General features: G+C 41.5%; 1 protein-coding gene across 4 annotated transcripts; it reads right to left on the bottom strand.

Annotated features, from left to right (window-relative positions):
* Window positions 1–4587: 4587 nt before the first annotated feature.
* LOC132493827 (cytochrome P450 2U1) lies at window positions 4588–23164 on the bottom strand. 4 transcript variants are annotated; one of them, XM_060104694.1, is made up of 5 exons: window positions 22591–23164; window positions 12241–12876; window positions 9874–10035; window positions 8529–8696; window positions 4588–7779 (listed from the first exon to the last, which is right to left on the bottom strand). In XM_060104694.1, exons 1-5 carry the CDS (start codon window positions 23078–23080, stop codon window positions 7604–7606), a joined length of 1632 nt encoding a protein of 543 aa, XP_059960677.1. In that variant the 5' UTR covers window positions 23081–23164; the 3' UTR covers window positions 4588–7603. The 4 variants fall into 4 exon arrangements, with proteins under 4 accessions (XP_059960677.1, XP_059960692.1, XP_059960701.1 ...); XM_060104709.1 differs by having other exon boundaries at window positions 12631–12876; XM_060104718.1 differs by lacking the exon at window positions 12241–12876.
* Window positions 23165–23495: the final 331 nt, after the last annotated feature.

The following is a 23495-nucleotide window of genomic DNA, read 5'->3' as shown; positions in this document are numbered from 1 at the left end:
TCTATTTATTATTTTTTTATTGAAGTATAGTTGACTTACAGTGTTAATTACTGCTATACAGTGAAGTGATTCAGTTATACATACATACATATATATATATATATATATATACACACACACATTTTTAAAATATTCTTTTCCATGATGGTTTATCATAGAATATTAAATATAGTTCTCTGGGCTATACAGTAGGACCTTGTTGTTTATGCATTCCATATATAATAGCTGACATCTGCTAACCCCAACCTCCCACTCCATCCCTCCTCCAACCCCCTCCCCCTTGACAACCACCAGTCTGTTGTCTATGTCCGTGATTCTGTTTCATAGATAGGTTCATTTGTGCCATATTTTAGATTCCACATATAAGTGATATCATATGGTATTTGTCTTTCTCTTTCTGACTTACTTCCCTTAGTATGATAATCTCTAGTTGCATCCATGTTGCTGCAAATGAATTATTTCGTTCTTTTTATGGCTGAGTAGTATTCCACTGTATATATGTAACACATCTTCTTTATCCATTCATCTGTCGATGGACATTTAGGTTGTCTCCATGTCTTACAGAGCCAGGTATTTAAAAAAAGCTGATAGTGATTCCTTGTTTTAGTTTTCAAAGTAAAATCATTGATTTTGGAAATAGCAAGTTCTTCACTGCTGTATGTGAGCAAGAAACATCACTCTAGATGCTGGAAAAATCAGGGGTGACTAGAATGTAGTCTTTGCCATTCAAGGGCTCATAAAGTAGTAGGAGAAATAAATATGGAACAAAATGTTGTGCTTTCCAGAAGGGAATGCAAGGGGCTGTGGGAGGTGGGTAGTGAGGGGGACAGGGGAAGCAAGGGGAAGACTAGCATTTAATGAATGCTTAATTTGCCAGGCTCTGTGCTAAGCATATAATACATAACTTCTCATCCACTCCCATCAGTCTGATGTCACTATTTTTATTCTCTTTTTGCATATGGGAAAACTGGAAGCTTAGAGAGGAAAATAACTTGCCTGAGGTGTGATAGGCGGGAAGAATAAGAGGCAGGTCTTGAGCCCCAGTCTACCTGAGTGCAAAGTTGTTGCTCATAACCAGTGTCCTAACCTATTTCATCATGATGGATATATTACAGCAGAGTAGTGAGGATGATTAGAAGGTTTTGGAGCAGAGAAAATGTTTTGAGGACATTCCAGACAGAAAAATGTATCTGTAGTCTGTGAAGGAACCGAGATTAGAGATTAACATAGGATAACAAAAGCACAGAGTACTTTTGGGTGAATGAAGATGAGACTGCAAAGGTAGGCAGGGGCCAGATGAGGGTGGACCTTTTTATGAGAATCATGATCTCAATCATATTTAATTTTTTTCAATTTATTTAGAACTGCACATAGAAAAATTGTAAAAATAGTACAAAGGAACCCATATATCTCTTACCCATATTTACCTATTGCTAACATTTTATCACATTTGCTTTATCTTATCAATTGTCTAGATCTATTTATCTATAACAGATAAGACAGATATTATATACATTATGAATAATCTCTGAACCATCTGAGAGTAAGTTACACAAATAAAAAAGATTACACACATCACGGTCCTTTATAATATTTCGATGCATATTTCCTAGGAATAGGGTGATTCTCTGACATAACGATAGTAATCAACTTTAGTAAATTTAACATTGATACATTTCTATCTAACTGATCAACTGTATTCCAATTTAGTTAACTGACCTAATAATGTCCTTTATAGTTTTTTTTTCCTTCTAGTATTAAATCCACTCTAGAGTCAGGTATGGCATTTAGTTGCCATCTCTCTCTCTCTCCCTCCCTTTTTTAAAACAACAGCTTTACTGAGGTTTTAGTTAATTTGTTTTTATTTTTATCTTTAGGCACTAGCTTTTTCATGAACATTAGTTTGTGTACAAGAAAACCATATAAAGGACTTAAATATCCTTGGAAGATATCTTTCAAAACTACAATAATTGACAATTCACTACATGCCTTTGCATACCAGGTGGGAAGAGGGTTGCTAAACAAGCTCAGATTTAAAAAAATAATACAATGAGGACAAATGCTGCCGAGCAGAGTATGATGGGAGAAAAGAGTTTTCACTGGTGGAATTTCCCTCTTTAGTGTCATGTTTTAGAATTAGAAATGCCAAATTGGTAGATTCCTTGTGGAAAATTTTCTTTTAAATGAGGCACAAGCTAAAGAAAGAAAACTGTGAGTCGTAAACCTAAGAAGGAACTATAAGATATAGGTCATTTAGTAGCATTCTTATCAGTTGTTCCATTAGTAATTTAATTGTAAACATGTTTGAGAAAAATAGCTTAACCATGTTCTTCTGGTCTGTCTGATTTGACATTCTGAAGTATTTTCTTAGGCTATTTTGTCAATATATTTGTACCCCTTGTCAATATTTCTTTGAAATGTAACTATGACTAGAGATTAGCCATCCTTGCAAGTCATATTCTACGTTATGAATACGTTCATGTGATATGTCTAATATTTGCTTCACAATAAATCAGTGCAGAATGGGGCTAGAGGGAAGTGGGATAATGTAGATGAAACAAGATTTGCCCATAACTTCTGTATGTGTTTCAAAATGTCCATAACATTTTTATGCTTAGAAAATATCAAATGTTTCAGAGACACGTACAGATGTATTATTTTTACTTTTTAGATCTTTTGGGATTAACTTGGATTAATTTGGGAAATTCATCCTTTTGGGATTAACTAGGAAAAAGAAGTTAATTGGAGAAAAGATGTTACTTTAGTTTTCTAAGTAATTAACCAACTGTCCTAGAACTTTTAAAAATATATTATTCCTGTTCTTTCATAATGTGATGCCACTTTTATACACTACAGAATACACTCTCCATTTTGTTTCATTGATTCATCTGAATATCCCAGTGTTACTACAAAACTGTTTAGTGATACATTACTTTAAAAGATAGTATCCAGGGCTTCCCTGGTGGCGCGGTGGTTGGGAGTCTGCCTGCCGATGCAGGGGACACGGGTTCGTGCCCCGGGCCGGGAGGATTCCACATGTCGCGGAGCGGCTGGGCCCGTGAGCCATGGCCGCTGGGCCTGTGCGTCTGGAGCCTGTGCTCCGTGGTGGGAGAGGCCACAACAGTGAGAAGCCCGCATACCGCAAAAAAAAAAAAAAAAAAAAAAAAAAGATAGTATCCACCCAGAAATAAATCCTCATATATATGGTCAAACAATTTCGACAAGAGTACAGACCATTCAATGGGAAAAAGACAGTCTTTTCAACAAATAGTGTTGGGAAAATTGTTATCCATATGCACAGAAGTAAAGTTAGACCCTTACCTTACACCATATATAAAAATTAATTCAAAATGGATCAGAGACCTACACGTAAAAGCTAAGACTATAAAACTCTTAGAAGAAAACAGGCAAAAAGCTTCACGACATTGGATTTGGCAATGATTTCTTGGATGTGACACCAAAAACACAGGCAACAAAAGAAAAAATAAACAAATTGGACTTCATCAAAATTGAAAACTTGTGCAACAAAGGGCACCTCTGGCCAGAGGTGGAAGAAATGGTGGAAACTGAGGATTTAAATAAACAGGGTAACTGTAGATAGTGAGGAGGGCTCTGAAGGAAATAAGCTGGGTGATGAATCAGGGCATATTTTAGTCCATTTAGGCTGTTATAACAAAAATACCATAGACTGAGTATCTTACAAATAACAGAAGCTTACTTCTCACAGGTCTGGAGACCAGAAGTCCAAAATCAAGGCATCTGCAGATTCAGTGTCTGGTGAGAGCCTGCTTCCTGGTTCATGGATGGCTGTCTCTGCACTGCAGTCTCATATGGCAGAAGGGGACAGGGAGCTCTCTGGGTTCTTATAAGGATCCTAATCCCATGCATGAGGGCTCCACTCTCATGACACAATCACTTCCCAAAGGTCCCACCTCCAAATACTATCACATTGGGATCGGGTTTCAGTTAATGAACTCTTGGGGCACACAAACTTTCAGTCTATAGCAGGGTGTTCTCAGGAAAGGCCACTTTAGATAGGGCTTTAGCGGAAGCCGTCCGTCAGGAGGTGACCTCTGCACTGTGACCTCAGGAGGAAGACTGGGCCGTGGAAAAAGCCGGCAGTGGGCTCATCTATAGGAAAAATCCATAGGTTCGGGTATTTTAGAAAACTCTTCTTCCTGAGCTAAGGAGTGTAATAGAGACAAGCACTCGATATTTTGCCACAATGGGCTTATGTAGATTCATCCCTCTCTCAAATAATGCTGGACTTTGACATGGGAAATAAGAAGCTTGGGCTGTGCTACAGTCCTGAGAGTAACTGTGCTCTGAGAGGATATTTTAAAAGAATTATCCTCCTGTCTAGAGATCATGCTTCTATTATATGTGGCCATCTCCCTCTTTTTGGAAGTCTATTCCCTCTTCCTTTTCTTAACTTGACATCTGGTAAAAGAGAATTTTGTTTAGCAATTTAAAGAAAACAAAACCCCCCAAACTAGACATGACACTATCTCAGTTAAAATTAAAAGTTTAATATAAGCATCAAAAAGCATGCTAATGATGAGGACTAAAAAGTAGGTATTAGGCAAACTTATAAAACAAAGTACTATTATTTTTACACTTCAAATAAATCATAAAGTAAAAAATTGTAAAATATCAACATGTGCAAGGGAAGCATTAACAGTCCTTTCAGTGATTTGCCATAAACAGATGTTTTAAAAGTGTTACAGTTTAAGGCATTATATTTTAAAGTTTAATAAACATCTGATTTCAACATAATCTCACAGAAGAGTTTTTTTCTCAAGTTAGCTACAAACTGTTTGGTTAAGGGGTACTGAAAATGCATGTATAAATCGAAGAGTAATAAACTTGCTAATGCAAAGTTATTAGTGCAATTCCGCAGCATATGAAATTCCAGATCAGAACAAACTGCCCTGCTCATGGTACAGGGTAATCCACACATGCATCATCCATCTAAAGTCTCTAGGGGCTTCCATGGTGGCACAGTGGTTAAGAATCCGCCTGCCAATGCAGAGGACATGGGTTCAAGCCCTGGTCCAGGAAGATCCCACATGCCAAGGAGCAACTAAGCCTGTGTGCCACAACTACTGAGCCCACGTGCCACAACTACTGAAGCCCATGCTCCACAACAAGAGAAGCCACCGCAATGAGAAGCCCGTGCACTGCAATGAGGAGTAGCCCCCACTCACCGCAACTAGAGTAAGCCTGCGCGCAGCAACAAAGACCCAATGCAGCCAAAAATAAAAATTAATTAATTAATTAATAAAAAATAAAGTCTCTATAACAACCTCTCCATTCACTCACAGTGCCTATGCATTTCGTTTCTTAGTTTTTCTTTTTTAATTAACAAAAATCCTCAAGGCACCTAAAGATTGGCCTGTATTTCATTTATCCGTATTGAAAATGCAGAGGGGCAGACTGGTATGAGATCAATGCAGAGGAGCAGTATAGAGAAGTGGTACAGGAAGAACTCTCCAGTTACAAAGACTGGTAGGTTTGAAATGCACAGCAGTACTTTTTAACTACATGTAGGCCGTAACTTCTCTAAGCCTGAGCTTCATCAGCTACAGAACGGCATCCTCTTACTAAACATTCTTTAAGAATTATGTAAGCATACAAGTAAAGCATAAAGTATGGTGCCAGCATGAGGAAAGGCTCAAAAGTACAGCTGCTTATATTATTATCACGATTCTTTCTATATAAGGAGTATAATGGGAGAATAAAGAAAAGGGCTTTTGGAGCATGTTCTCTTTGGGCAGGTCAGTTCTTCATTGTCTAGGACTGCTCAGACATTTAGCATCCTGGCCTCATGGCAACAAAAAAGCCATTAGCACCCCCATCACTGTGATAACTGAAAACACACCCACACATTTCCAAATATCCCCTGAAAGAAGTCATTACCTTTTTTGAGAACTGTTCTTTTAGAGGGAGTTTATTTATTAAGAAACAATTTAGTTATCTTAAAAAGAATAGGAATGCCTTTCTGTCTTTGCAAGTCTTCAAGGATGAGATACATTAGGCCTGGTGGCAGGAAGAACAGTTAAGGAATGTTCAGTACAGTTTGAATCCTTTTCTCATAAATCCCAGTATTAAAATTCCAGAGCTCACTATTCAGGGCTCAAGTCAAAAGCTAGAGCTACAACCTTGTGAGTAAACACAGCAGACAGGAATTCTGCCATGAAGCCACTTCTTCAGCTAGGCCCACTGTTCATGTAGGTGAAATAGAAGGCAGACGTATACATTCAGACAATAACCTTTCCTCAACATACTAAACAAGGGTCCACTTCATCGCATGTCTACAAAAAGTAAAAACTAAAATCATAAACAAAAAGATAATAACAAAACAAGGCCTCCAAAACCGACATAAGGTCTGTGTCAAGAAAAGCTCTAGGGCTTCCCTGGTGGCGGCGCAGTGGTTAAGAATCCGCCTGCCAATGCAGGGGACACGGGTTCAAGCCCTGGTCTGGGAAGATCCCACATGCCGCGGAGCAACTAAGCCCGTGCGCCACAACTACTGAGCCTGAACTCTAGAGCCCGTGAGCCACAACTACTGAGCCCACGTGCCACAACTACTGAAGCCTGCGCGCTTAAAGCCCATGCTCCGCAACAAGAGAAGCTACCGCAGCAAGAAGCCTGTGCACCTCAACAAAGAGTAGCCCCCAGTCGCCGCAACTAGAGAGAGCCTGCGTGCAGCAACGAGTACCCAACACAGCCAAAAATAAATGAATAAATTGAAAAAAAAAAAAAAAAAAGAATCTGCCTGCCAATGCAGGGGACACGGGTTTGAGCCCTGGTCCAGGAAGATCCCACATGTTGTGGAGCAACTAAGCCCGTGCGCCACAACTACTGAGCCTGCATGTGCCCTAGAGCCTGTGCCCCGCAACAAGAGAAGTCACCGCAATGAGAACCCACGCACGGCAATGAAGAGTAGCCCCTGCTCACCGCAACTAGAGAAAGCCCATGCAGCGACAAAGACGTAACGCAGCCAAAAAGAAATTAAGTAAAAATAAATAAATAAATAAGAAAAGCTCTAATTCATTGTCCCCTAAACCCACGTCCTTCTCTGATGAAGTATTCAAGTCTGAACACCACTGTCATGTTGTCATGGGTCTTAAACAGGTAGGTCTTCCTTCTCCTCCTGAATTTGTTCTCCAGAGCTTAACAGTGCTTTGGTGATGTCAGAAAAGATGGAGCATTTGACCAGCATTCATGCCAAGATAGAGAGAGAAGTCAAATTTTGTTACCGTCATTTTCCACGTGGAATGACTGAGGCACTGAGGGATGAGAAGAAATGTTCATTGGTGGAGGCTGCTGGGAATAAAATCCGGATCCCCACTTCCGAATCCAGTACTTTCGTTGCCATCCCCCAAGTCACGTGCATTGCTAAAATGGCTGAAGTTTCCTTCTGAGGAACCCTCCAAGATGAAAGGCCCCACGTGCTCTACCCTCTTTCCAATCTCTCTCTAATCCAAGCCTAACCTAGACCTGCAGAGTTGCTGGATCCGCTGTCAATTACAGAAGGAAGAATCTGTTGAGAAGGACATGTGTTTACATTCTCTGCACCATCTCTTCCTGGAGCTGTTCTTTATCTCTTTGAAATGATTATATTAAACGGATGTGGGGCTAAAGTTAGACCATATTTCCCAGTCAGGATCGGCTCTGAGTCCTTAGGCAAAGCAAATGTGAAACTCTGCATTAGGCTCACGAACATCAGGAATAATTCCATCTTTGCCAGCTGCTCTCCCATACATACCCGCTTCCCTAAAAATGAGATCAGGAAAAAAGGTAAGGATTATAATACCAGCCCTTTTCCTACCTCAAAAGGGATAAATTTATGAAACTTCTAAATTGAGTGTTTTAAAGGCAGACACAGAGAGTTTTGAAATAAAATTGCCACATATACCCCATGGCTTCCCACAGTCTATGCTGATCAGAATTTTTGCATACCAAGTTCACATTTTAACTCCTACTCATAAAAATCTATCCACATCCTAGATAGGAACTAGAGACGGAGCCAATGAGGCGGGCTACCTTGTCTCCTCCATACTTACTTATCTCTTTCCTTGCTCTTACCTGGAAGATTAAGGAGAAAAGACATCAAATAAGAATCTCTGGAGCATTCCTTTTCTATAGAAAGAAGCCTACATGCCCTAATCTAGGAACCTAAAAGAGGGACTGGTGAGATTAGAGAGCCCACCCTCTCACCCACCATTCAGGCAGGTCAAAGCTGCTCTTAACTCCAACAGTTCCCTGGGACTCAAACAATCACCTGGACAACTCAAAAAGGAAGATTTCTAGTCATATTTAAAGATTTAAAACCAATTGCTTTCACTTTGTTTTTAAAATCTGAAATAAACATAGTGGAGATGCATTATCTAAATTATTTCTCTCTTATATCAGCTTGCCAAGAAAGAAACATTTTTAAAAGAGTATCATGAAATAATAAAAGATTCTTTTCGTTCTATTTCTTTTTTAAATTATGCCATTAAGAAAATAAAAATTTAACTGACCTATCCCAAAAGGAATAAATGTTTCCTTTTTAATAAGTTGTCCTTGATCATCCAGAAATCGATTAGGGTAGAAATCATTTGGTTTCTCCCAAATGGCTGGGTCTCTGTGTATTGACCACAAGTTGGGTAATATTATCGTGCCTTTAGGAATGGTATACCCTTGGAGCACTAAAACAAAACAAAAGGAAACCACAGTATCATTCAACATGCTTTTACTAATAACTCTTAGTAAACATCACTCTCTAAAAAAACAAACAAACAAAAACTAGTTACATATCTAGCTTCTTCATTTGCTGAGAGTAAACTGTGAGGTACTTGAGGGCAGACGCAAAACCTTATCAACTGGCATCCTCTCCACACCCTGCCAGGGCCCAGCCTGAGACAGGGCGCAGGAGTTGCTCTGATGGATGCTGAGTTAATCAATTAAATCAAATGATAAAAACATTACAATTAAGAGAAAACATTCAAACGGAGATCATAGGGCATTTCAGGTGAACTTTCCCAAAGAATTACAAATTCCTAATACTTGCATACAATTTTACAGTTCCCAGTCTTTTATGTCACACAACACAATGAAGAAGGTAAACTAAGGTAAAGGGATTTACAGGGAAGTCAATGCTGGTTCATACCAGCTGACAAGTTCATATGCACTTTAAACAACGTCCCAAGGATACTGCACACACCTTATATCTAATTTACACCAAAGAAACTGTTAAGTGATCCAATGTCATTTATAAGTGATTGCCTCCTACAACCGTCTTATAACTAGATTTAAGCCCATTTCATCATGGGCTGTCTCCAGAGGACGAAAACTCCTTGTTATGAGGGATGCTTACAGTGAGTCTGAGTGCCTAAATGTCAAGGACACTGTAGGTGAAAGGCTGAAACATGTGCCTTCAGAATCGGATGGGCTCTTCTAATTCTTTAACACTTGTGCTTCAGATGCAGAGCCGTAAAAAATGAAGTAGAATAATTCCCAGTTAAACTCCCTAGTTTCATAATTAGGCTAGCTCTTCGGACCTCCAAGAACAGGAGCACAGAGAGGGGCCTTTGTTAATTCTGGAGTTTTTTTCTGCCAGTACAACCACCTTAAACGGCAGCATGATTCGACCAGTGTAAGTGTGCACGCTCTGAAGGCTAGAGAGCTATTTACCAAACAGGCGGGGCTGGAACGCCAGCCGGTGCAGCCGGTAGAGCAAATAAGGGACAGCTGAGGCGGAAGCATCCTCTGGTCATTTGATTATCCATGACAACAAACCTTTGCCACAGCCTCACCTCAAGTCCTCTGGATGAAGGGGACGGGCTTCCCTCGAGGGCGTTCCAAGGAGGAAGGCCCTGGACTTGCCTGTTTTCTCTGAGGTCATGTGAGGGATGGAGAGTGGCACCACCACGCTCAGCCTCTGCACCTCCATGATGGTGGCTTCTGTGTAGGGCATCTGGGCCTTGTCAGTGAGAGAAGGGGCACGGTCACCACCAATGACCCTTTCAATTTCTTCATGAACCTTTTCTATACAGAAAAAAAAAAAAAGAAAGCATAATCCAAAGGATAAGCCAGGAGAGACTGCCCTCCCATACACCCTTCCCATCACCATATCCACACAGCTGATAAGTCGGCAGCACAGGCCTGACTTGGCCTCAGTGAAGTGAAGCACTGGTCAGATACTCCAGTGGAGGCAGCTGGTCCCAGGGGCCCTGTACCAGCCTGGGACTCTGAAGGAGAATGGCAGAACAGACAGAGTGGCAAAGGGGAAAGCACCCTGGATTCAGGAGCACTCTGAATTATTCTCTCGTATCAACATCTGATTGACTCTAAGCTTTTACCTGTGACAACGTGTGGTAGCCCAACATGACCCCCCCCAAGTGACCCCCATTTCTTGGTGTTCACAACTTCGTGCCACCCCCTCCCACTTTGTTCCAAATTGGTCTATGTGACCAACAGAATAAAGGAGAAGCAATGGCATGACCATTCTGAGCTTAGATTATAAAAGACACTATGGCTTTTGTCTCGGCCACTTACTCTCTAGGGTCATTCATTCTGGGGGAAGGCAGCTGCCAGTAAAGCAGCCCTATGGAAAGTTCCAAGTGGCAAGGCCTGCAGCCAGCTGCCATGTGGATGAGTCATCTTGCAAGTGGATCCTTCAGTCCCGGTCAAGTCTATAGATGTTTGTAGCCCCAGGCTAACATCTTGATTACAACTTCACGAGAAATCATCCTAAGCCAGACCATCCAGGCTAAGCTGCTCCTAGATTCCTGATCCTCAGAAACTGTGTGAAATAATAAATGGTGGTTGTTTTAAGATGCTAAATTTTGGGATAATTTGTTACTCATCAATAGTTAATAAATACAGGTAGGCACAATCCCATCTATAGTAGGCAGGAAATGGTCCCTAAAAGATGTCCATGCCATAATCCCCTGGAACCTGTGAATATGCTACCGTATATGGTAAAAAGGGACTTTGCAGATGTGATTAAATTAAGGACCTTGTGATGGGGAGATTATGCTGGATTTTCTGGGTGTGTCCAGCCTAATTACATGGGTTTTAAAATTGGAGGACTGGGACTTCCCTGGTGGCACAGTGGTTAAGAATCCACCTGCCAATGCAGGGGACATGGGTTCGAGCACTGGTCCGGGAAGATTCCATATGCTGCAGAGCAACTAAGCCTGTGCACCACAACTACTGAGCCTGTGCTCTACAGCCACGAGCCACAACTACTGAAGCCCACGCGCCTTAGAGCCTGTGCACAGCAACTGCCGAGCCCGCGTGCTGCAACTACTGAAGCCCACGCACTAGAGCCTGTGCTCCGCAACAAGAGAAGCCACCGCAATGAGAAGCCCGCGCACCGCAACGAAGGGTAGCCCCCGCTCACCGCACCTAGAGAAAGCCTGCGCGCAGCAACGAAGACCTGATGCAGCCAAAAAAAAAAAATTGGAAACTTCTCCCAGTTGAGTTCAGAGTCAGAGGGAGATATGACTATGAAAGAATGGTCAGAGAGATGCAACATTGCAGGTTTCAAAGATGGAGCAAGGGGGCCATGAGCCAAGGAAGCTGCAAATGGTAAGGAGATGGATTCTCCTCCAGAGCCTCCAGAAAAGAACGCAGCCCTGCCAACATCTTGATTTTGGTTCACTGAGACATGTGTCAGACGTCTAATGTATAGAACTGTAATATAACAAATCTATGTTGTCACCAACTGTGTGGTTATTTGTTGTAGGAGCAACGGAAAATGAATACACTATTCTCCCCTGTATCCTTCCACTATGAACTTCCACTGAAGTTCACTACCTATTGGTATTGATGTGGTGGAACTAGCTCTGTGACCTTGTGAAAATCACAGAACTTCTCTGGGCCTCTGGTCTCATCTTCAAAAAAGATGAATGGGTACAGATGATCACTATGATTCTCTTCAACTCTAAAATAGTCTTCTCTAAAGTTCTTTCTTCACCATAGATTTCACACAGAATCAGACCTGTAGAGATTTAAAGCAGATTCAAGCAAGCTGTGACCTTAGTGCCACTGTCTAGAAACTTGGAGTTTCGTTGTTAACACCTTACCAATTCCCTATGAGATGCAAGTATTTCCATTTTGTTTTCCAGCCTGAAGACATTGCTTACTGACAGGAGCCACAGGATCACAAAGGTTGCTGATTTAAATGGAAATGAAAAAATATATATCCTGGTTTTGCCATGAATAAAGGAAACATCTGTTTATTACCTTGTATGTCGGGGTTCAGTGACATATACAGGAGGCACCAAAGCAAAGAGTTAGTTGTGGTATCAGTGCCAGCAATGAAGAGATCGCCAATGATATAAAATAAGTAATCTTCATCAAAACTACTATTGCTATTATTTTTCCTCTCCTCCTCCACATGGAGAAGATACATGTCTATGAAGTCCTGAGGGTTCTCTACATCCAGAGACTCTCGATGGTCTTCGATGATTTTTTTAAGGAAAATAGTTAAATCCTTTTCAATCTGTCTTAATTCCTTAAATGGTCCAAAGGGAAGGTAATAAAGCCAGGAGCATATGTTGACCAAGAGGAGCTGGGTGTTCAGACAGATTTCTAACGCTCGTGACATAAAATTAAGCATTTTCTTAAACTCACTATTGGTGTAATCAAAGCGCTGGCCAAAGCACAAAGAGCAAATTATGTTAGAAACAGCGTTGTTGACAATGGGGAAAGGATTGAAGAGGACTTCTCCGTTCTTTTGCATTTCCTCTTTCACATATTTGAACTCCTCAATAATCTTGGGCTCCAAGCTAAGCTTTCCCAAGCCAAAATGACGAAGAGTTGAATGAGAGAACTTCCTCTGTTGTCTCCAGACTGGACCATAGTGTGCGAATACAATCCCTGCAAAAAGGACACCAAGGAAAGAAGGTAAGAAAGAGCAATGCTTGATAATTAATACTGAACAGGACCAACCACGAAGGGTATTTGTACTTCTCAAGTCACTTGTGCAAAGTTCATATACGAACAGATAAAGATCACCCACCAAGAAGAATGACTAGCAAAAGTGAGTTATCAAGATAGTGTATGTTTATAATAACAAAAGTCATATCCAATTTGATTAGGAAAATTTTCTGTAAAGCTTATTATTATATATACTAACTCCTGGTGACATGAAACGAGTTTCAATTTCTAGAGTTAGTGTAAATTTCAAAATCTTATTTTCGTAAGAGTGAATACAGACTAAGAAAATATTTCAGGCTAGATAAATGTGAACAGAAGGATAAGCATGGTTAACAGATTGCACATGAGGGCAGGGACAATATCTGATTTTGCTCATCATTAAAATCCAAACTTCTGGCATAGTGCTGTGTACAAAGGAGTAGATTGTTGAATATGAGCTGAATAAATCAACAGCCCATCGGCCATCAAAGTTTGGATCAAATAACTGGCAGGTAATCCAAAATGTCTGTAGTTGCAAACAGCCCTAATTTAAAAACATCTGAACTCAAGGGCATTCACAACTACATCTTATTTGATTCTCACTCATGTTATACATCTTCCACCATCAAACCCAAAAGAATTGCTCCCAGATGTTGTATCAGATTGTTCTCAAATTTTCCTTGTTTCCTGTCACTTACTTCATTCTCTTTTCCATGGTGTGCTTTATTGTTTCAGCCAGCTCTCCTCCTTCCGTTTTTCATCCACTTCATTCCTGCTACCTTCAAGGACATGCTTCATTCATTTAACAAATATTTCTGAATGCCTACTATGTGCTAGACACTGGGATGCTGTGAATACAGCTGAGAATGAAATAAAGACCTCTCTCAGTGGTTATGTCTTCTCACAATCTTTGATACCTATATAAAATGACTCTCAATATAAATAGCCACATGGTCAAATGTATTGGATGACTTGTCACTTCCATTTTCCTGCCTGGAATATTCCACACATCTGCTCAAATATGATGTTGCTTTCTAGGCCTTTTGTTCAGGTGTTTTGTGACTTCCATTTGACATCATTTAGAAAATTTTTTTGACCCTCCTGTATTGAACCCATCTCCTGGATTCTATGTCTTTACCTTATTTCACTCCTGTATTTTGCTGAAGCCCATCCTCTAATAGCTTCCTGGGAAAGGATGCATCAGAGGCAAATTTCTAAACATTTTTAGAAAATGTATTTATGGTACCTTTCCCCTTCCATCAGAATTTTGAAGACATTGCTAAGAGTGCATTGATGCATCATAAAATATGTACACCTTCAATGTGACTAGACATTATCAAATTCTTCTCCAAAGTGGAGAGAACACCAGAAGTAAATAAATGATCTCTTGTCAAATAGTTACCATCACTTTGTAGTCATCAACATTTTATTTTTGCCAATCAGAGGGCTGAAATGCATCTCATCTGATTTTTATTTGCATTTCCCTGATTGTTACAGTGGGTTGGAGCAGCTTCTCATATGGTTATTGGCCAGGTTTCCTATTCTGTGATTTGTACTTAATAACTGTGCAATTTTCTTCTTCTTATATATTCTGCATGCATAGCAGACATTGTCTCCCATCATGTGAATTGCTTTTTCATGTTTTAATGCTATTACTTGATAAACATGTTTTAAAGGTAGTTCCATTTCTCAATCTTTTTCTTAGTGATTTGTGCTGCATGTCTTATTTTAGAAATCTTTTCCTACCACAGGTTTATAAATACATTCTCTACTTTCTTGTAAAATTTTAAAATTTTGCTTTTTCACATTTAAGTCTCTATAACCTACCTGGAATTTATATTTATGTTAGGTATTCCTACTTATTGTGAAGAAGGAATGCACTTTTCCCCCTGTTTTGATAACCTATTGTTCAAGCACCACTTATGAAACAGCCTCTCCTTTTCCCTACTGATGTACAACATTTGCTGTACACAGGCAACTCAGTTTATAGGTTTTCTAGTCTGCTATATTGCATATTGGTCTATTTATTTATGATTGTGCTTAAAGCACACTGTCTTAACTATTGTTACTCTATAATAAGATCTAAATAGACTTTATAATAAGTCTTAATATTTAATAGGGAAGTCCCCACCACCACCACCTTGTTCTTTTTCAAAATTGTTTTTTGATTACTCTTGGCTCTCTACTCATATTTATCAAACTTTAATCAGATTGTCAAGTTCTATTTTTAAAAAAACACCTTTGAGATTTCGATGGGAATTGCATTTAACTTACAGATTAATTTGAAAATTGCCCTCTTTATGATAATTGGACTTACCTGCAATCCAAGAATAAATCCAACTTTGGTTATGATATTTTTATGCTTTTTTAAAGATATTGTTGGATTTGGTTTCCTAATATGTTAAGTTTTTAAAAATTCATATTCGTACATGAAAATGGACTATAAATTTCCTTTCTCATAATGTATTTGTCTGGATATACTCACCTCCTAAAATGAGCCATGGTGTATTCTTTCTCTCTGGAAGAATTTGTCTATAATTATAATGGCACGTTCTTCTTTTTTCCTTACGTTTATTCTTTTGTTCTTTTTCAGTTATATAAAATTAGCTATCTAACTAATTTTCAGAACTTTATCCTAATAAAGGATAGTTAAGGCTGTACAATTGCCTTTGGGTACCACTTTAGCTGCAGTCCACCAGTATTGTGTGCATGTCTTTTCAATGCATTTTAAGTATAAAAATTTGGGGACTTCCCTAGTGGTCCAGTGGTAAAGAATCCGCCTTACAATGCAGGGGATGCTGGTTTGATTCCTGGTTAGGGAACTAAGCTCCCACATGCCGCGGGGCAACCAAGCACGCAGCACGCGCGCCACGACTACTGAGCTCGCGCGCCTCAGAGAGCCTGCGTGCTGCAAACCACAGAGCCCACGCGCTCTGGAACCCTCGCGCCACAACTACAGAGCCCATGTGCCCTGGAGCCTGTGCACCACAACTAGAGAGAGAAAACCTGCACGCCACGACTAGAGGGAAGCCCACACGTCACAACGAGAGCCCACATGCCAAGAGCCTGAATGCTGCAACTAAGAACCGACATGGCCAAAAATAAATAAAATAAGTAAATAATAAAATAAATCTTTTTTTAAAAAGTATAAACATTTTTTTCGATGATGATTCTCTTTTACCACCTAGATTAATTTGGCTTATGATGATTTTTGATATTAAAGAGGCTAGCTTTTTAGTCTGTGATCAATTTTAATAAATTTCCAAATAAAATTGAGAAGAATTTTTATACAAGCAATTGTTGGGTATAGGGTCCTCTTTCCAACAGAGAAAACTACATAACTGTCAGGATCAAATCTTCTTTATCCCTGCCAAAGTTTTATCTGCCTGATCTATCAACGATTCAAATACTTAAGTTAAAATAATTTGCACTAATGGTACGTTTGTCAATTCCTTTTTTCAGTTCTGTAAGTTTTTGTTACTTGTAGACACATATCATGGCTATATAGATATTTATATATAATATATAAAATATTTTAAAATTAAGATATATAAATATATAAAATTAAAATGTATTAAAAAATTGTATATATCTACATTGTTAGGTACATATGTATGCTAGACAACATTGTTAGGTACACTCAAATTTAGAAATAAATGCCCTCTTTCTATTAGTTTTTCCAATATTTACAGTCCCCTACATGCCAGATACTAAGGGCATACAGATTTAAAAGACAGTCTTTGTTCTCAAGATGCTTCCAGTTTTGTGAGGAACTGGATAAACCAACAACTCTAATACGCTGTTGTACGTTAGAATGTATTGAAGTTGCATATTGTATTGAATGTTGTATGGTGGATTGCACTAAAGTTGCACAGTTGGAATGTATGGTATTGAATGCTGCATTGTTGGACTGTATGGTATTGAATGTTGTATGTTGGATTGTACTGAAGTTGCACTGTTGGGATGTACAGTATCAAATGTTGTTATGTTGGACTATATTGAATGTTGCATTGTTGGAATGCATTGTATTAAATGTTGTATGTTGGAGGTGTATTGAAGTTGCAATGTAGACAAAGGAAAAAGCACCATGTCAGCTGACGGAAAGCAGTACTTCTCAGAGAGGACATCTGAGCGATACTTCATTTGTAAATAAGGATGTGTATGAAGGCACATTTTAGAAAAATGAAGAACTTGGGGGAAGTTAAAGAGGGTACAGTATTTTAAGAGAGCTGAATTATCTTCAGGGAAAAATTCAGGTTTAGATAAGGCAAGGAAATGGAGGGAACCTTCCCAAAAGAGACTAATACCTGGGCATTAGGTATTTGACAACAATCTGACAGGTATGAAGTGCAAGATAAGAGGTGACCAAGGAGACACTGCCTGAGAGAATGCCAGGGACGAGAGGCAGGGAAAGAATTAATGGCCTCAGGGTTTCAAATGTTACAAAATACCCATGTCATGAAGCCAGAATGGCTAAAAGCAGGGGTCCCCAACCCCTGGGCCACAGACCGATACCGGTCCGTGGCCTGTTAGGAAGCGGGCTGCACAGCAGGAGATGAGTGGTGGGTGAGTGAGCAAAGCTTCATCTGTATTTACAGCTGCTCCCCATCGCTCACATTACCACCTGAGCTCCGCCTCCTGGTGAGTTGTATAATTATTTCATTATATATTACAATGTAATAATAATAGAAATAAAGTGCACAATAAATGTAATGTGCTTGAATCATCCCGAAACCATACCACCACCCCCATCTGTGGAAAAATTGTCTTCCACGAAACTGGTCCCTGGTGCGAAAAAGGTTGGGGACCGCTGGCTTAGAGTCTTAGAGAGTGTTAGGAAGAGGTTCAGGCATACCCTGTAGTTGCTGACATCGCCATTCTTAGCCCTGAATGTATACAATGGATGTATACAAAGACTTCATCTCCAGGAGGATAATAACACTGAAAAATAAACATGGCTCCAAAGCAAAAACCAGGACTATTGTTTGGGAATGACAAAAACATACCCTCAAGCTAGTCTGGCAAAAAGGCCAGTTAGGCTGTGGATGGAACCAAAAAGCAGGAAGAGCTGGGTGTCACCACCTTGGAGAAGACTAAATGCCACAGAACTCCTCTCTGCACCTATTTTTCACTTCTTTCTTCCTGACTGACTTCATTCTTTCCTACTGTGAACCAGCTTTTCCAAGAACTGGGAGCTATCTTGAGATGCCTATTCTCCCATTTTCACCGCTGGAGAGAAAAGCCCTCTAAAGCCCTCTACTCTCTAGTTCTAACCTGAAAAACGCTGGGGAAGGACTCAGATGTTTCAGTCAGGTATTCCATGGTGATACCAATTTGGAATACTTTACGTTTATTATTTGGCTTGAGGTGTCCAAACTATGCCACAAGTATCAATTCTTACCCTAAAACTATGTGTGGATCGATCTGTAGCTATGAACTTTTGAGTTGTGTCCAGCCCACAGACTCACTACCATCACAAAGAGGTGAGATATTCTGATCAAATCACCTTTGACCAGGGGTCTATCCCCTGAGTAATCACTGTGGTCAGAGAGGGGAATTCATGTAAAGATATGGCATCTCCCGTTCCAACCACAGTTAATGGATACAAAAGGGTGGTGGAGGGCTTCCCTGGTGGCGCAGTGGTTGAGAGTCCGCCTGCCGATGCAGGGGACACGGGTTCATGCCCCGGTCCGAGAAGATCCTACATGCCGCAGTGCGGCTGGGCCCCTGAGCCATGGCCGCTGAGCCTGCGCGTCCGGAGCCTGTGCTCCGCAACGGGAGAGACCACAACAGTGAGAGGCCCGCGTACCGGGGGGGGGGAAAAAAAAGATTCCTTGACTATCTACATTTTCCTATTCAAATGGCCTGTTCTTTATTCCAAGTTAAATCAACAAGCATTTTCCTTGTGACATATGGTTCTTGCTTTACTTTCTCCTGTCAATCACTTTCACCAGCAACATAAATTTCTTACAGCACATTTGCCCAACACATATCCACCAGAATACAAGAGCAGCATCACCTAAAAAGTCCTAACTGTCTCTTGAAGGAATTAATGCTTTAGTTGAGATGCTGAAGCACCAAATTACCCCAGGCTTCCAGGACTTTACAAAATAAGGAGGGATCCAATAATAAACTGGGATCCAACTAATACTTAGAAACTGCCTTATAGATTCTTAACCAAACTATACACCCACCATGAAGGACCTCGAAGAAGAAAATCTAATTCCTACCTTTAAAAATCAGGAGGAAAAGACAGATGAGCATCAAAAGTGACAATATAATGTGGTAAGTGCATCAACAGATGTTAGATGTATGTATGTATCAACAGATGTATGCATGCATCCATTCATTTCTTGATTACCTGCTCTGTGCCGATTAGAAGGCATACAGTGGTTAACAAGATGAGCCAGATCTTTGCCCTCACAGAGTTCACATTCTAATGGTAGGTGGGGTTGGTAATAGGCTAAATGCTTTCAAAGTTTTTAATGAATGAGGTTAGTGAAATATAAATGAGATAAAATAAGTTGTGATATTGGGCAGTGTCTAAAGTAGTAGTGAAAGGTGACAACTGGCCTGAGAGATGATAAGGAATAAACCAAGTAAAAAGTTATCCCAGGGGACTTCCCTGGTGGCGCAGTGGATAGGACTCTGAGCTCCCAATGCAGGGGGCCCGGGTTCGATCCCTGGTCAGGGAACTAGATCCTACATGCGTGCCACAACTAAGGAGCCCGCCTGCCGCAACTAAGACCCAGTGCAACCAAATAAATAAATAAATATTTAAAAAAATTTGTTTAAGTTATCCCAGGCCTAAGGACGACAAAACCCAGTAGCCTGAGGCAGTCACCAACTTTCCAGGAATCAGCTTAGTGTGTCCAGAGCAGACACTGTACTTGAAATGTACAATAAAGGGAGAGTGGAAAGAGATAACGTGAGAAAGGCAGGCAGAGGCCAGATCCTTTGGGGCACAGTAGGTCTAGTATGGAGTCGGAAACAACTGGTTTCAGTGTGGGAAGCGACATGATTTGTTCTGATTCACATTTTTTTTTTTTTAAAGAAATCCCTTTGGCTGCTGTATGGATAAAAGATCAGAGCAGAAGCAAGCAGGCTAGTTAAGAGGCTTCTGGAGTAAGAAATGAAAAATGATGGTAGCTTGAATGAGATGGAGATGGAGAGAAGTGAATGGATACAGAACATGGATATATCTGCAGCAGGTTGACAAGACTTACTGATTGGTAGGGAATGGGATGAGGGTTTAAACAAAAACAGTGGTATCACAGAGAAAAGAGTAGCTCACCTGTACCTGGGAGGATAGAGAAATATGTCACAGAACACATTCTCAGAGAGGTGACATTTAAGCAGGTATGAAAAAATACAACACAAGTGTTGGTGAGGATGTTGAGAAGCTGCAACATTGGTTGTTGCTGGCAGGAGTGTAAAATGGTGCGGCTGCTATGGAAAATGGTATGGTAGTTACTCAAAAATATTAAACATATAATTATCAGATGATTAAGCAATTCCACTTCTGGATTTACACCCAAAAGAACTGAAAGCAAGGACTTAAAACAGATATTTGTAGACATACCATGTTCACAGCAGCATTTTTCACAATAGTCTAAAGATGGAAGCAGGCAAGTATCCATCAGGGGACGAATGGATAAACAAAATGTGGTACATACATTCCATGGAATAGTATTCAGTCTTAAAAAGGAAAGCAATTCTCACACATGCTACAATATGGATGAACCTTAAAACATTATACTAAGTGAAATACATCAGTCACAAAAGGATAAATATTGTATGATTCCACTTGTATAAAGTACCTAGGATAGTCAAATTCACAGAGATGGAAAACAGAATGGTGGTTGCCAGGGGTTAGAGAGTTTTTAAATGTTTAATGGGTTTTTAGTGTTCATTTAATGGGTATAAACTTTCAGTTCTGCAAGATGAAAAGAGTTCTGGAGACAGTGGTGATGGTTTCACAACAATGTGAATGACTTAATGCCACTAAACTGTACACTTAAAAATGATTAAGATGGTAAATTTTATGCTATCTGTATTTCACCACAATTTTTTTAAACAGAGAGAGGAAAAGAAAAGCAGGTGGGAGTTCTCCAGGCAGCCATGAGAACAGAAGAGAATTCCAGGTAGAAGAAGCAGCATGTGTGAAGACATGGAGAGGGTGAGGTATGAACTGTGACATTTATGATTTGTTTTTCAGTGGGACATTTAGAATATTAAGATCATCATTACTATTCATTTAAAATCCTGATGCAATATTCTGGCTTAATCAGATTCTGAAAAGTCTGGATCTCTTTATACCACATGCCAGGAAGAGGAAGTAGTAGTTCATTTACTTAATAAATAGCTATTGACTCTTGTATGTGCCAGGCAGGACAAGGAATAACTCTGTCTTCCCAGATGTCAGTCTAGTGGTGAAGACTCACATTCAGGCCAAGGTTACAGAATTATGACGCCTCAGTATTGATAAGTGCAGTGAAGGAAAAGTACTTGTGCCATGAAACTGGTTCTAACAAGGGAGACTAACTTACCTGGAACGGAAGTGAGGAAAAAAACTCCCTGAGGGAAAGACATTTAGAGTCTGTCATACAGAGTGAAGTAAGTCAGAAAGAGAAAGACAAACACCGTATGCTAACACATATATATGGAATTTAAGAAAAAAAAGGTCATGAAGAACCTAGGGGTAAGACGGGAATAAAGACACAGACCTACTAGAGAATGGACTTGAGGATATGGGGACGGGGAAAGGGTAAGCTGTGACGAAGCGAGAGAGTGGCATGGACATATATACACTACCAAATGTAAAACAGATGGCTAGTGGGAAGCAGCCGCACAGCACAGGGAGATCAGCTCGGTGCTTTGTGACCACCTAGAGGGATGGGATAGGGAGGGTGGGAGGGAGGGAGACGCAAGAGGGAAGAGATATGGGAACTGGGAACATATGTATATGTATAACTGATTTACTTTGTTATAAAGCAGAAACTATAACACACCATTGTAAAGCAATTATACTCCAATAAAGATGTAAAAAAAAAATTAACACCTGACCAAAGGGTAGGATTGACACAGACGGAAACACAGTCTGGGACCCGTGCCGGCCAATAAGACAAAGGGGAACACTGATAAACAAAAAGGGCAAATGTGATATTCTATTGCAGCGGATAACATGTTTACCAACGCTCAAAACTGCCCAACTTAGACTTCCAAAAGTAGGAATCACAGAAACTATAAACCTATTGTATATTAGGTTTGCCAATTGGCTCCTATCGTGTTTTCTGGACTTCCTATCTTATAGGGAAATAATCTTCTTCAACTCTTGCACCCAAAACGCAAAAGGTGTAAATATCCCTCTCTCTTTCTAACACGGCCCAAGTTTCTCGTCGGGAACACAGCCTGAAGAGTGAGGCCTTATTCTGGGAAGGAGCGAATACTCCTGGAAAGATGGAACCTATCACAGCTGCAGGGGATATCAAAGGCACCGGGAGTGGGAGGCAGCGCCGCCCTCCCCCTCCGGCGCTGGGTGCAGGTGTGAGGCAGGTTGGGTGCGCGCGGCCGCAGGGGGCACAGAACCCCCCAGCCCCGGCGCACCTGCAGCCCCATCCGCGCGCTCACACGGCCCGTGACTCCCAAGGCCCCCGCGGCCGCGGCCCAGCTCACCCTTCCCCTTGGTCAGGATGTAGTTGAGCGGCATCCGTGGGCGGTCGCTGAAGACCTCGGCCTGCTGCACCAGCGCCTCGCGCACGCTGTGGAAGTCGTTGAGGACCACCACCAGGTAGTGGCCGATGAAGAAGCTGTAGATGTTGCCGTACACACGGGCCAGGTCTGCCAGGAGCAACTGCACGCCCAGGCCCGAGGTATTCAATTCTCCGGTCCTTGCCCGCCGGTACGGCCAGCTCTTCCGTCGGAGGAAAGGCGGCAGCAGCACGAAGCCGAAGTTGCCCACCACGGGCCAGGGCGTGGGCCCGGGGGGTATGCCCCGCTTCGGGCGCCGCCACAGCCAGCTCCAGCCCAGCAGCGCGGCGACAACGAGAAGCAACAGCGCGCCGCCCGTGGGGTCCAGCCGCAGCAGCCCCGGGGGCGCGTGCAGGAGGCGCAGAGGCCAGGGGGAGTCCTCGGCGGGGGCCTGGGGCAGCCCGGCGGAGGCCATGGCCTGTGAGCCGGAGTCCTCAGCCCCGGGCTCCTGCCACTAACACCAGGAGAGCACACGCAGACACCGGTGCTTGGCCCCAAGGCCAACCCCGCTGGAAGCCCGGGGGCGGGGAGGAGAGCGGCGGAGGCCGCTCCGGATTGGCTGCGCCCACCGCTTCCTCCCCAGCCCCTCCAATCAGCGACGCCCGAGAAGAAACGGGGACGCGCTCGCAACCAGACTGTGGCGGTCCCCGGACCAGGCTGGGCAAGCTGTCTGGAAGTTGGCCGCCCAATCCGGGTCGCGCCCCTCCGCTGCGTCGGACTTGGCTGTGACCGCCCCTGAAAAAAAAGATGCTCGCACCACATCCTTACGCTCTCATTGGTTACCGGATTTCCTGTGTTATTTGTCAGTTGAGTGCTTCAAACGTGCCGGG

This window comes from Mesoplodon densirostris, chromosome 1 (genome assembly GCF_025265405.1).
Source record: "Mesoplodon densirostris isolate mMesDen1 chromosome 1, mMesDen1 primary haplotype, whole genome shotgun sequence".
Taxonomy (NCBI): Eukaryota; Metazoa; Chordata; class Mammalia; order Artiodactyla; family Ziphiidae; genus Mesoplodon; species Mesoplodon densirostris.
This window is presented reverse-complemented; position numbering and strand designations above follow the sequence as displayed.